Genomic DNA, 11,122 nt, shown 5'->3' on the forward strand with positions numbered 1-11,122 from the left:
ACTGCCCTGCACAGACACCAGGGGGAGAGAAAATTGAACCAAGGCTTCCTGAGTTGATAGAAGGATCTGGCTAAGAGATCCCTCATCAAACACCTTTGTGCACAAAAAAGGCTCGGAATTGGCAATGTAAATTGAATTTATTGCTAACAACCTCAGTGCAGGAGAAGAAGTAAAATTTGACCACTTAAAACACATTCCCCTAACCTGACAGGGATCACCTGGAATGGGGGTCACCAGGATTCTGCCCGACGGGGATCACTGGGAATCATCCACTGCAGATCTTCCAACAGGGGATGGAGTTGGAGCAGCAATGAAGCTCTTCCTGGACTCAGGACACTCGCAGGGCTTCCCTCACTGGTGCCTCCGTTGGTGCTGAGTCAAGTTAGAGCTCTGTGAGAAGCTCTTCCCACACTCCCCACACTTCTAGGCCTTTTCCCCAGTGTGGATGCGCCGGTGGGTGATGAGGGTGGAGTTTCGCTTGAAGCCCTTCCCACAGTCAGGACAGCGGAAGGGCCTCTCCTGGGTGTGAATGCGCTCATGGCGGAGGAGACTGGAGCTCCTCTGAAACCTCTTCCCACACTTGGGACACTCATAGGGCCTCTCCCCGGTGTGGATCTTCTTGTGCTGGATCAGGGAGGAGTTGTCCCCGAAGCTCTTCCCACATTCCTCGCAATTGTAGGGCTTTTCCCCAGTGTGGATCACCTGGTGCCGCATCAGGTTGGACATCTGGCTGAAGCTCTTCCCACACTTCCCACAACCGTAGGGCTTTTCCCCTGTGTGGACCAACTGGTGCTGGATCAGGTTGTACCTCTGACTGAAGTTCTTCCCACACTCCCCACACTCATAGGGCTTTTCCCCAGTGTGGATCAGCTGGTGCCGGATCAGGTCAGATCTCCGCCTTAAACTTTTCCCACATTCCCCACACTTGTGGGGCTTCTCCCTGCCCTCAGGCTTCTCCCCCAGCTCCGCGCTCTGGCTGCATCTCCGGGCCTTTTTCTCCTCCTCCATCCAGCCACGCCGTGGCAAGGACAAATCCTGCTTTGGGGGAAAAACAAGGGCTCAGTGCCTTGCCCTGGGGGTTCCTCCAGACCAGCTCCAGCTCTGCAAGTCTCCCAGGGTTTTGTGTCCATAAAAACCCCAAACACCCATCATTCACCTTAAAACCCTCCCAGCATTTCCCCCTCTCTGCTCTTTTCACTTTGGCCTCCTCAGGGTCTCCCTTCCCTGCACTCATGGCGCTCCCGTGGCTCCTGGGCTTCCCTATTTTCCAGGGTCCCGCTTAGGGATGATCCGGGGGCTTTGGGGGTCCCAGGGGTCCCTTCTCCCCTCATTCTCTTCTCCGCGGTTCCAGGGATCCTAGGCTCCCCCCTCTCCAGCCTGCCGGGGCTCCCCCAGCTCTGCGATCGCACCTCTCCGCTCACCCCACTCCGGGGCTCCCGCCCTTCCCCTCCACCGCTCTCCCGGGGGGACCCCATGCCCCATGTCCCCCTCCCACCCCGACACCGGGCCATGGCCACCTGCAGCCCCCAAAATATCCCCCAAAGGGCCACTGGCGCCTCAGCTTTGGCCTTCCGCCACATCCAAACATTCCCCCCGCACAATCAAACCCTCCCAGCGACCCTTCACGAGATTTCGGGCTCAATCCCGGAAGCTGCGAGCTCCAAACACCCGCCCAGAAAAAACGCCGCTCGGGGACCCCCGAGACATTTGGGGCGACTTCCTCCTCCCCCTCACCTGCGCCATGCGGGGCGCCGATGCTCCCGGGACCGCGACAGACAATGAGCTCCGCGCTTCTTCTGCTGCTCCTCCTCTTCCTCTCTCCAACCTCTTCCTGTTCCTCCTCTTGCTCTCTCCTCCTCTTCCCGCGGCTCCTCCTTCTTCCTCCTCCCGCCTCGTCCTCCTAGCATCGCCGGCCTTTCTGCCGCTCCTTCCTCATCCCTCCTCCATCCCTTCTCCTCCTCCTTCATCCCTTCTCCTCCTCCCCCCCAGCCCAGCGCCCACCCTTTCCCCCCTTTTCCCCACGCCGTCGCATCCCGCGGGAGGAGCCGGGATGGAGCCGGGGCAGGTCGGGCTGGGGCAGCGCTGGGCTCCGGGCCAGGCCTGGGCGCTCCCCACGCGCCCCCTCCCCAGATTGGCCTGGCGGGAAGCGCTGGGGGCGAGGGGGGGCGCAGGTGGGGTTGGGGTGGGGAGCGCTGGGCGCTGCGGGTCTGCCTGGGAACTGGAGAGTCATCAGCGCCGCGAGCTCGGATTGGATCAGAATCGCTCAGCGCCTTCTCCCATTGGCTCATTTTCGCGGGGCTATTTTTCGGGGCTGTTTTTCTATGGGGTTTGGAGGTTCTGGGGGGTCTCAGGGGGGTCTCAGCGCCTTTTTTGGGGTTCTCTGGGTGCCGTGTCGGGGTTCAGCTGCCTCCCAAGGCCCCCAGAGCGGGGTGACACTTGGAGACACACGGGGGTCCTCATTCCCAATCCATCCCGAGGTCAGTTCTGCCCCCCAATCACAGCCCCACCGTGGGGTCTCCACAGTTCCCTCCCCAGTGTCCCCCAAGAAACGCGACCAGAGCCAACTGGGAAGTGTTATTGGGAGCACTGGGAGCAGCCGGGCGGGGTCAGAGTGACAGCAGGGCTGGGGGGACACACGACCCCCCAAAATCAGCGCGGGGACAGAGCGGGGGGTCCCGGCCGGGCCCGAGGCCACGGGGAGGGGCTGCGGCCGGCGGCGGCTCAGGAGCTCTGTGGGCAGAGAAAAGGGGGTGACACCGGGCTGGGGGTCCCCGGGGGGAGCACAGCCGCTCCGGGGCAGGGGGGACACGACCCCCGGGACCCCCCCTCACCTTCTTGCGCAGGTAGAAGCCGAGCCCCAGCGCCAGGAAGACGAAGCCCAACACGAAGCCCCCGATCCCTGTCAGCATCTTGCTGTGGGCAGCGTCCGGCGGCATCTCTGGGGGTCAGCGGGGGTCAGCAGGGCTCAGGACCCCCAAAAACCTCTCACTGACACCCCAAGCCCCTCCAAGCACCCTCCCAGTCGCCCCCAGCCCAACCAGGAGCCCCTGAAACCTCCTCCGGATCCATTCCCAGCCTCCCCAGGACACACCAAAGCCCCTGTCGCCCCTCTCAGCACCCCACAACCCCTCCCAGTTTCCCCCCACCGCCCCAGGACCCACAAACCCTCTCCCAGTCCCTTCCCAGCCCCACCAGGACTCACCAAGGTCCTTCCCAGTCTCTTTCCAGCACAACCAACCTCATTCCAACCTTTGCTCTTCCATCCCCAATCTTCTTCCAGCCCCTCCAGCCTCACTGCAACTCCCTCCCAGTTCCCCCCAGCATCCCCAAACTCCCTCCCAGTGCCCACCAGCACCCCCAGAACCTCATCCCACCCTCCCCAACATCCTTCCAACCCCTCCCCAGCCCTCCCACACCCCCAAGCCCCTCTCCCAGTATAAACTAGCCTCTCTCCACCTCCCTCCCAGCTCCCCCCAGCACAGCCCAATCCCCCTGCCAGCCCCCCCAGTGCCTCCCCCGCTCCCCCCGGCGCTGTGGGCTCTGGCCGTACCCCAGTGCCGCCTCAGGGGCTGCTCCAGGCTGACGTGCTCCACCTGGCAGGTGTAGGTGACCCCACGCTGAGGGGGCGTTTCCAGCAGCACCAGCAGCTTCTAGGTCCAGTCCCCGTTGGGGAGCAGGTCGGTGGTCATCACTTGCTCCGAGAGCTCCTGCTGGCCCTGGAACCACCTCAGCTGCACCTGCGCAGGGTAGAAATCCATCACGGAGCACAGCAGGCGGCCGGGCTCGGGCTGGGAGCTCGAGGGCACCAGCGAGATGGACACGCTGGGGGACACTGGGAGAGAGAGGGGAGACACTGGAATTGGGGCGGGCACTGGAAAAGAGCTGAGAGGGGTGGTGTGGCTTGGGGAGGGGGTGGGAATGGACTGGGAGGGAATGGGAATCGACTGGGAGAGAGAGTGGAGGTGTGGCAGTGGATTGGGAATGGGATTACAAGGACTGGGAGAGACTGAGATGGAATGGGAGAGCTACAGGAGTCACTGAGAAGGACAAGAAGCCCTGGGTTTGGCACGAGGAGGGCTGAGGGCTCTGGGTGATTCCCAGGGAGGGTTTGATGGCTTCCAGGGTCATTGCCAGGGCAGAGCCTGAGGGGACACCTCTGCCCCATGCTCACCTCTGCGCTCCACGCCGAACGGAGTGATCTCCTTGTAATTGTGCCGGCAGTACCTGTCTACTGCAGTCTGTGCATGCTCCAGTATATTTGGGTCACTGTTCCAGCGCTGGGCCGGTTCTCCCCATATGGAGTTAACCCCACGGATTTCCCCACATCGCTGTCGAACCTCGCGAACTCCACCTGGTTGTAGATAAACCTCGCCAGGAACCTCACCTTCTCCGTGCCGTTAATGAAGTGACACTCGGTCTTCATCATCTGCTGGAAGACCCCTGTGTGTGCAGGGCACAGGTCAGGGGTTCCCCCAGCACCCCCATCGATCCCAGAGCTCCGGGGGTCACCCCGGATCCCCACTCCGCACCCCCTGTGCCCCACGGCCGCCATGGGACCCTCCTGCCCGCGCTCCCACTTCCTCTTTCCCACCCTTCTTCCTATTTCCCCTTTTACATCCTCACTCCCCGCCATTTTCAACCACTCCCTACTTCAATTTTGGGGTCCCATTCCCTCTTTTTGCATTTTTTCTACACTTTTACCCACAATCCCCTCATCCCCATCCCCCTCCCACTCAGTTTTGGGCTCCCACCCTCCCCTTTTCCCCACTTCCCCACCCTCTCCCACCCCTTCCTCACCTTCCCCCAACCCTCAGCCCCTCCCGCTCTTCCTTTCGGTTTCCTCTCCTCCTCCCCCTCCATTTTGGGCTCCCAAACCCCTTTCTTTCCCCTTTTCCCCCTTTCCCATCGCATTCCCTGCTCCCCCCGCTCACCCGACAGCTCCGCGCCCGCAGCCGGGCTCCCAGCACCACCAGTGCCACCAGTAGGGCCCCAACTGCCGCCACTCGCCCCATGGCCAGCGCCCGGTAGCTGCCGCCAGCCCCGCAGCAGCCGCTGCACTGGGAGCTCCAGTCCGGAGCCGGGCGGGATCATCCGCCCCGCGCGCTCTGATTGGCCGGGCGCCATTTTGGGACGCGCTCCCATTGGCTGCAATTTCTAGGGAGCTCTTTTTCCCAACGCTCTACCCGGCAACCGATGACGACACAACACACACGACCTCCCATTAGCTCCGCCGCTTTTGGGGCGCTACGCCCCCACTCCCACTCCCCCCACTTCGCCGCCGCTTTCCTGGGACCACCACCGACCCTTCCCAGTGTCGCCACATCCCGAGGCGCCATGGATGGAGCACGGAGCTGCCCCTGCCTGCTGCTGCTGCTGCTGCTGGCGCTGACCCTGCCTGGCCTTCGGGGGCTCCAAGGTGGGCTTTGGGGGGTCCTGGAGCCGCGGCGTTGGGATTTGGGGTGTCCTGGATCCATGGCAAAAGGGGATCGGGGAGATTCAGAAGGTCCAACCTCCTTTTGGGGGATTTTTCTGGGAAGGGCGTTGGCCAAGCTTCCTCTTTTTTCAGGGTTTTCCCCATTTTTTTTTCCCAAGTTTTGGGGTCAGCAGTGGTCAAACTCCTCTTTTCCCACGGTTTTGGGGTTCTGACAGTTCCCAAAGCCCCCTGTACCCGAGATTTTGGGGCTCTAGGAGTTCCCAAACCCCCCTGTTCCTAAGATTTTTTGGGGCTGGGTGTGTCCAAACACCCCTGTACCCCGGATTTAGGGAATTGGGTGTTCCCAAATCCTCTTTTTCCAGGATTTTGGGGTTCTGGGATTTCCCAAACCCCCCTGTTCCCGCAATTTTGGGGCTCTGGGATTCCCAAACCCCCCTGTACTGAGGATTTGGGGAACTGGGAGTTCCCACTTCCTCTTTTTCCATTATTTTTAGGGTCTCATTGTGCTGAAATTCCTCTTTTTCCAGAATTTTGGAGCTCGGGGATTTCCCAAACCCCCCTGTTCCTGGAATTTTGGGACTCTGGGAATTCCAAAAGCCCCTGTAGTGAGAATTTAGGGCTCTGGGAGTTCCTACTTCCTCTTTTCCAGGATTTTGAGAGGCTCAGGATGCTCAAATTCCTCTTTTTCCCAGGATTTTGGGGCTCTGGCAGTGCCCTACCCTCCCTGTTCCCAGGATTTTAGGTGGAAATCCCCATTTTCCCAGGATTTTTATGCTCTCATCCCCCACAATTCCCCATTCCCATTGCCCCACACCATCATCCAGACTGAATATAACCAAAAATCCATTTCCAGGGGAATTCAGCCCAATTCCAGGTGTGTCTGACTTGATTCCAGGAGGATCCTGGGGGAATTTCAACCTCTACTGCAGCACCAACACCATTCAAACCCAATTCCAGGTGGATTCAACCCAATTCCTGGTGGATCAAATCCAGTTCTAGGCAGATTATACCAAATTCCAGGTAAATCCAACCCAATCTTAGGTGGATCAAATCCAACTCCAGGTGGGTCAAACCCAATTCCAGGTAAATCCAACTGAATTCCAAGGGCATTCAACCTAATTCCAGGTGGATTTAACCCAATTCCAGGTTGATCCAATGGAATTCCAGGTGAATCCAATCCAGTTCCAGGTGGATCCAACCCAATTCCAGGAGGATCAAACCCAATTCCAGGTAGATTAAACCAAATTCCAGCTCAATCCAATCAAATTCCAGGTGGATCCAACCCAATTCCAGGAGGATCAAACCAAATTCCAGGTAGATTAAACCAAATTCCAGCTCAATCCAATCGAATTCCAGGTGGATCAAACCCAATTTGAGGTAAATCCAACTGAATTCCAGATGGATCAAACCCAGTTCCAGCTGGACCCAACCCAACTGCAGGATGAATCAACCAAATACCTGAGAGATTCAACCAAATTCCGGGTGGATCCAACCCAATTCCAGGTCGATTAGACCAAATTCCAGTGGGATGCAAGCGAATTCCAGGATGAATTAACCTAATTCCAGGTCGACAAAACCCCATTTCAGGTAAATCCATTACAGTTCCAGGTGGATCAAACCCAATTCCAGGTGCATCAAAACCAATTCCAGGTGGGTCAAACCAAATTCAACACTTCTAAAGGTCCCAATCCCCCCTTTCCCTCCATTCAGGAAGCTCCTGGCAGCTTTGTTCTCTCTGCCGTCAGGCTTCTCCCCCAGCTCCTCCTCGTGCAGCATCTCCAGGCCTTTTCCTCCTCCTCCATCCGGCCACGCCTTGCCAATGACAAATCCTGCTTTGGGGGAAAAACAAGGGCTGAGCGCCTTGCCCTTGGGGTTCCTCCTGCCCAGCTCCAGCTCTGCAAGTCTCTGGCAGTTTGGTGGCTATAAAAACCACTAACCAACAAGATTCCCAAATAGCCCACAAACATAAAGACACAGACTCCAAGCTCCCAAAATATCAAGATTCAGCCAAAAGCGCCTCCAAAATTCAAAGATTGACTCCCAAAAAACCCCAAAGCACGAACATTTAGCCCAAAAAAACTCACAAACACCAAGATTTAGGCCCAGTGAAAATCGTGGATCCCCATCTCCAGTTACCTGCTGCATGTGGGGGGCTGCAGATACAGGAAGTGCTGGAACCTTGGGCTGCCTCCTCTTCCTGCTCCTCCTCCTCTATCCCTACTCTTCCTCACACTCCTCTCCCTCTCACACTCCTCCTCCTCTTCCTGCTACAACATCCCACCTCCTTCTCCTCTTGCAGCTAATTAATACAATATTGTTGAAGAAAAAATCCTCAAAGCAGCTTGTGGGGGGCAGAGCCACATGTGAGTCACCCGATGGCTGCCCTGGCAGAGAAGCTTCGGTTCCAGGCAGCCACCAGAGGAAGGAGCTTTAGAAATGCAAATGAACACTGCTGGGGCAAAGGCTGGACAATGGACCAGGGCCTTGTGGCCTGGGGGAGCAATTGGGCCAATTCCCTCTGTCCCTCAGTCCAAGCTTTGCCTGCTTGCACAGATGGAATTTGCACAGCTCAGGGCAGAGTCCAGACTGAGGAGATCTGACTGTGCAGCACAAACTGCTCCAGCTGCAAAGAAAAAGAGCAAACGGGAAAATGTTGGGAAAACTTCATTAAAAAAGGTTGGGGAAAATCATGTTTTCCTCACTCCAACATGTGCTAGCATTGTGGATGCTTAATAGAGTGTAATTAACCACTGGGGATTTTTGCTACCACAACTTCAGGGAAATAAGTTGGGAATCCAAATATAGAATGATTTAATTACACAAAAGTGCTAAATAAGGTCAGGAGTGTGCACCTCAAAAAATATTTTAAAAAATTCAAACGGCCACCAGAACAAATCCTACAACACCATGGAGCAGCCCCTGGGAATCCTAAGAATTCCAATCACGTCCCAGAACCAATTTGTGAATTTGAATTGTTACTAATTGATACAGACTGCTGCTCAGCCAAGCTCCTGCCCCATTCCTGAACTTCCACAAGCAGAACAAACACTTCCCAGAGCCACGAATACCGAATGTCACACAAACTAGGGGTACATATTAAGAGACACAGGCAGTGGGCGGATCGGGAAGTCTGTGCCTTCCAAGTACCTCAGACAAAGTGTTGGAAAATATACAAATTTAAATATTTTTTTATAAATTTTGTCTAAGGTTTTGTTTGTATGTTTAGTTTGTTTACCCAGGGAAAAGGAATTTTAAGAATTTTTTCCAGGACATTTTTCTGCCAGGTGAGGACTGATGAGCTCAACATAACTACAGACTAGGAGGAGCCCAAAAGACAAAAGGCCATCAGCAGCCATTAACGAACATCAGCTCCAAACCTCACCTCTGGCTGTTTGGAGACACCTTGTCTGGCTAAAGAGAGATAAGAAGGAAAACCTAATTAACATCAGAAAAGAAGAAATCTGGATCAAATAGGAAACCATATATTAGAAAATAAGCAGCACGGAGCCAATTAAGACTGTCCAGAAACCCTTCTATGAGTTTTGACTGTAAAAAATACCTAAAAAATCTTCCAAAACTTATGTGCCATAGAACGATTCTCTCCACAAACCTAGGCTCTGCGTATATAGGGTGATTCCCGTGGTACATCCTGGCCAGAACAACATCCAGCTCAGATAATAAAGTATTGCCTTGACTCTCGAACATTAAACATCTTGTTGAAAGGTTTTTGTTTTTCCCGCAGGTACGGTGACAAGAGGGCAAAGGGACAATGAAACGCAGCCGGGGAAACGAGCATAAAAAGGAGGCTGCGTTTTACAGACCCATGGCAAATGCCCCACAGCCTCTCCCTCTGTGCATACATAAAGTCACTTTTACACGACTCCTCTGTCTCCTGCGGGCACACAAACCTCTGGCCACGCGGATTTTCCCGCACACTGCCGCCGACAGCGCAGCCACCTCTGTGCTACCGACAGCAAGCGGGACGAGCCAGCGCTGCTCCGGCACCGCCTCCTGCCGAGGCAGCAGCGGCAAGGAGACCGCGGGCAGCCGCTCCCTCAGCGGCCTCAGGCCAGCGGCAACACGGCGCCATAGCCAGGGAGGGAGGGAGGGAGGAAGGGAGAGAGGGAGACGGGAGAAGGAAGCCGCCACAGCCCCCCTGCCGCCCTCTCCATCCCCTCCATCCGCCCGCAGCGAGCCCTGAGCCCCGGCACAAGCCAGCGCGGCTCCCACCTGCGCTGGAACAGCCTCTCTGAACTCCACCGCCGCCTCCCCGGGCTCCGCCCGCTGCCGCCGCTCCCGGGCCGCACACACGCTCCCACCATGGCGCCGCTGCTGCCCCACTAAAGCCCTGCCTGCCTGCCTGCCTGCCTGGGGGCGACACCGGCGCCGGCCTTGTCCCCGCTCGCTGGCACCGAGCAGCAATTGCGCTGGGACAACTCCGAGTGTCAGCACAGCCAGCCAAGGGCAGCGAGGCGCGGGCTCTGCACAGCGCACAGCCCAAGCCCCGCGCTCTCAGTGCCCCCCGGGCTGGCCGAGGCCAAAGCCGCACATGAGGAACAGCCCTGCAACGGGCCCGGGCCCAAGGCGCCATTGCTCTGCAAATAGCGACCAAGTTCTCCGCACCTCCTGGCCCCGCCTCGGCACGCAGCCCCCGGGGCAGCCCCACGGCCCCCACAGCAGCTCCCAGCCTCCGCCAGCCGCCCTGCAACGGCCCAGGGGGAGCAGGCCAAGGGACGCGGCTGCCGGCACCCAGGGGACGCCAGGGACAGCGGGGGCACTTCACAAGCCTTTGGTGCAAAAGAGAAAATCATCAGGAAGGAAAAAGCAACAGCAGCGCTGGCTCCAGAGCACAGGGCCACACGAGGCCATGACACATTGCAGTGGGGTGACGCTGGCCCCATGCCAGGCACCCAGCAGAGCTGCTCTCTCACTGCCCTGCACAGCCGCCATGGGGAGAGAAAATTGAACCAAGGCTTCCTGAGTTGATAGAAGGACCTGGCTAAGAGATCCCTCATCAAACACCTTTGTGCACAAAACAGGCTCAGAACTGGTGATGTGAATTGAATTTATTGCTAACAAACTCAGAGCAGGAGAAGAAATTTGACCATTTAAAACACATTCCCCCCACCCCACAGGGATCAGCTAGAATGGGGGTCACCAGGATTCTGCCCAACGGGGATCACTGGAGATCATCCAATGCAGATCTTCCAACAGGGGATGGAGTTGGAGCAGCAATGAAGCTCTTCCTGCACTCGGGATACTCGCAGGGCTTCTCTCACTTGTGCCTCCGTTGATGCCAAGTCAAGCTAGAGCTCCTGGAGAAGCTCTTCCCACACTTGGGACACTCGTAGGGCTTTTCCCCAGTGTGGATGCGCCGGTGGGTGATGAGGTGGGAGTTTTGCTTGAAGCCCTTCCCGCAGTCAGGGCAGCGGAAGGGCCTCTCGTGCGTGTGAATGCGCTCATGGAGGAGGAGATGGGAGCTGGTCTGAAACCTCTTCCCACACTTGGGACACTCATAGGGCCTCTCCCCGGTGTGGATCTTCTTGTGATGGAGCAGGTAGGAGCTCTGGCTGAAGCTCTTCCCACATTCCATGCAATCGTAGGGCTTTTCCCCAGTGTGGATGCGTCGGTGGCAATTGAGGTTGCCGCTTGAAGCCCTTCCCGCAGTCAGGGCAGCGGAAGTGTTGC

At 57.3% G+C, this 11,122-nt stretch overlaps 1 protein-coding gene and 2 pseudogenes across 3 annotated transcripts in view; 1 reads left to right on the plus strand and 2 right to left on the minus strand.

Annotated features, from left to right (window-relative positions):
• The window catches only part of LOC146421301 (uncharacterized), a 167,787-nt pseudogene that overhangs the window by 55,406 nt on the left and 101,259 nt on the right, over nt 1–11,122 (plus strand). The window lies entirely within an intron of this gene.
• LOC146421308 (uncharacterized) lies at nt 119–1,910 on the minus strand. Its single transcript, XM_085047503.1, has 2 exons — nt 1,735–1,910; nt 119–1,035 (listed from the first exon to the last, which is right to left on the minus strand). Exons 1-2 carry the CDS (start codon nt 1,741–1,743, stop codon nt 424–426), a joined length of 621 nt encoding a protein of 206 aa, XP_084903629.1. The 5' UTR covers nt 1,744–1,910; the 3' UTR covers nt 119–423.
• LOC146421309 (class II histocompatibility antigen, B-L beta chain-like) lies at nt 2,560–5,012 on the minus strand (annotated as a pseudogene). Its single transcript, XR_014848713.1, has 5 exons — nt 4,932–5,012; nt 4,172–4,440; nt 3,551–3,832; nt 2,832–2,938; nt 2,560–2,730 (listed from the first exon to the last, which is right to left on the minus strand). The product of XR_014848713.1 is annotated as a class II histocompatibility antigen, B-L beta chain-like (transcript).

Source organism: Lichenostomus cassidix, unplaced genomic scaffold (genome assembly GCF_008360975.1).
Source record: "Lichenostomus cassidix isolate B80296 unplaced genomic scaffold, HeHo_3.0 HiC_scaffold_33, whole genome shotgun sequence".
In the NCBI taxonomy this organism is placed as follows: Eukaryota; Metazoa; Chordata; class Aves; order Passeriformes; family Meliphagidae; genus Lichenostomus; species Lichenostomus cassidix.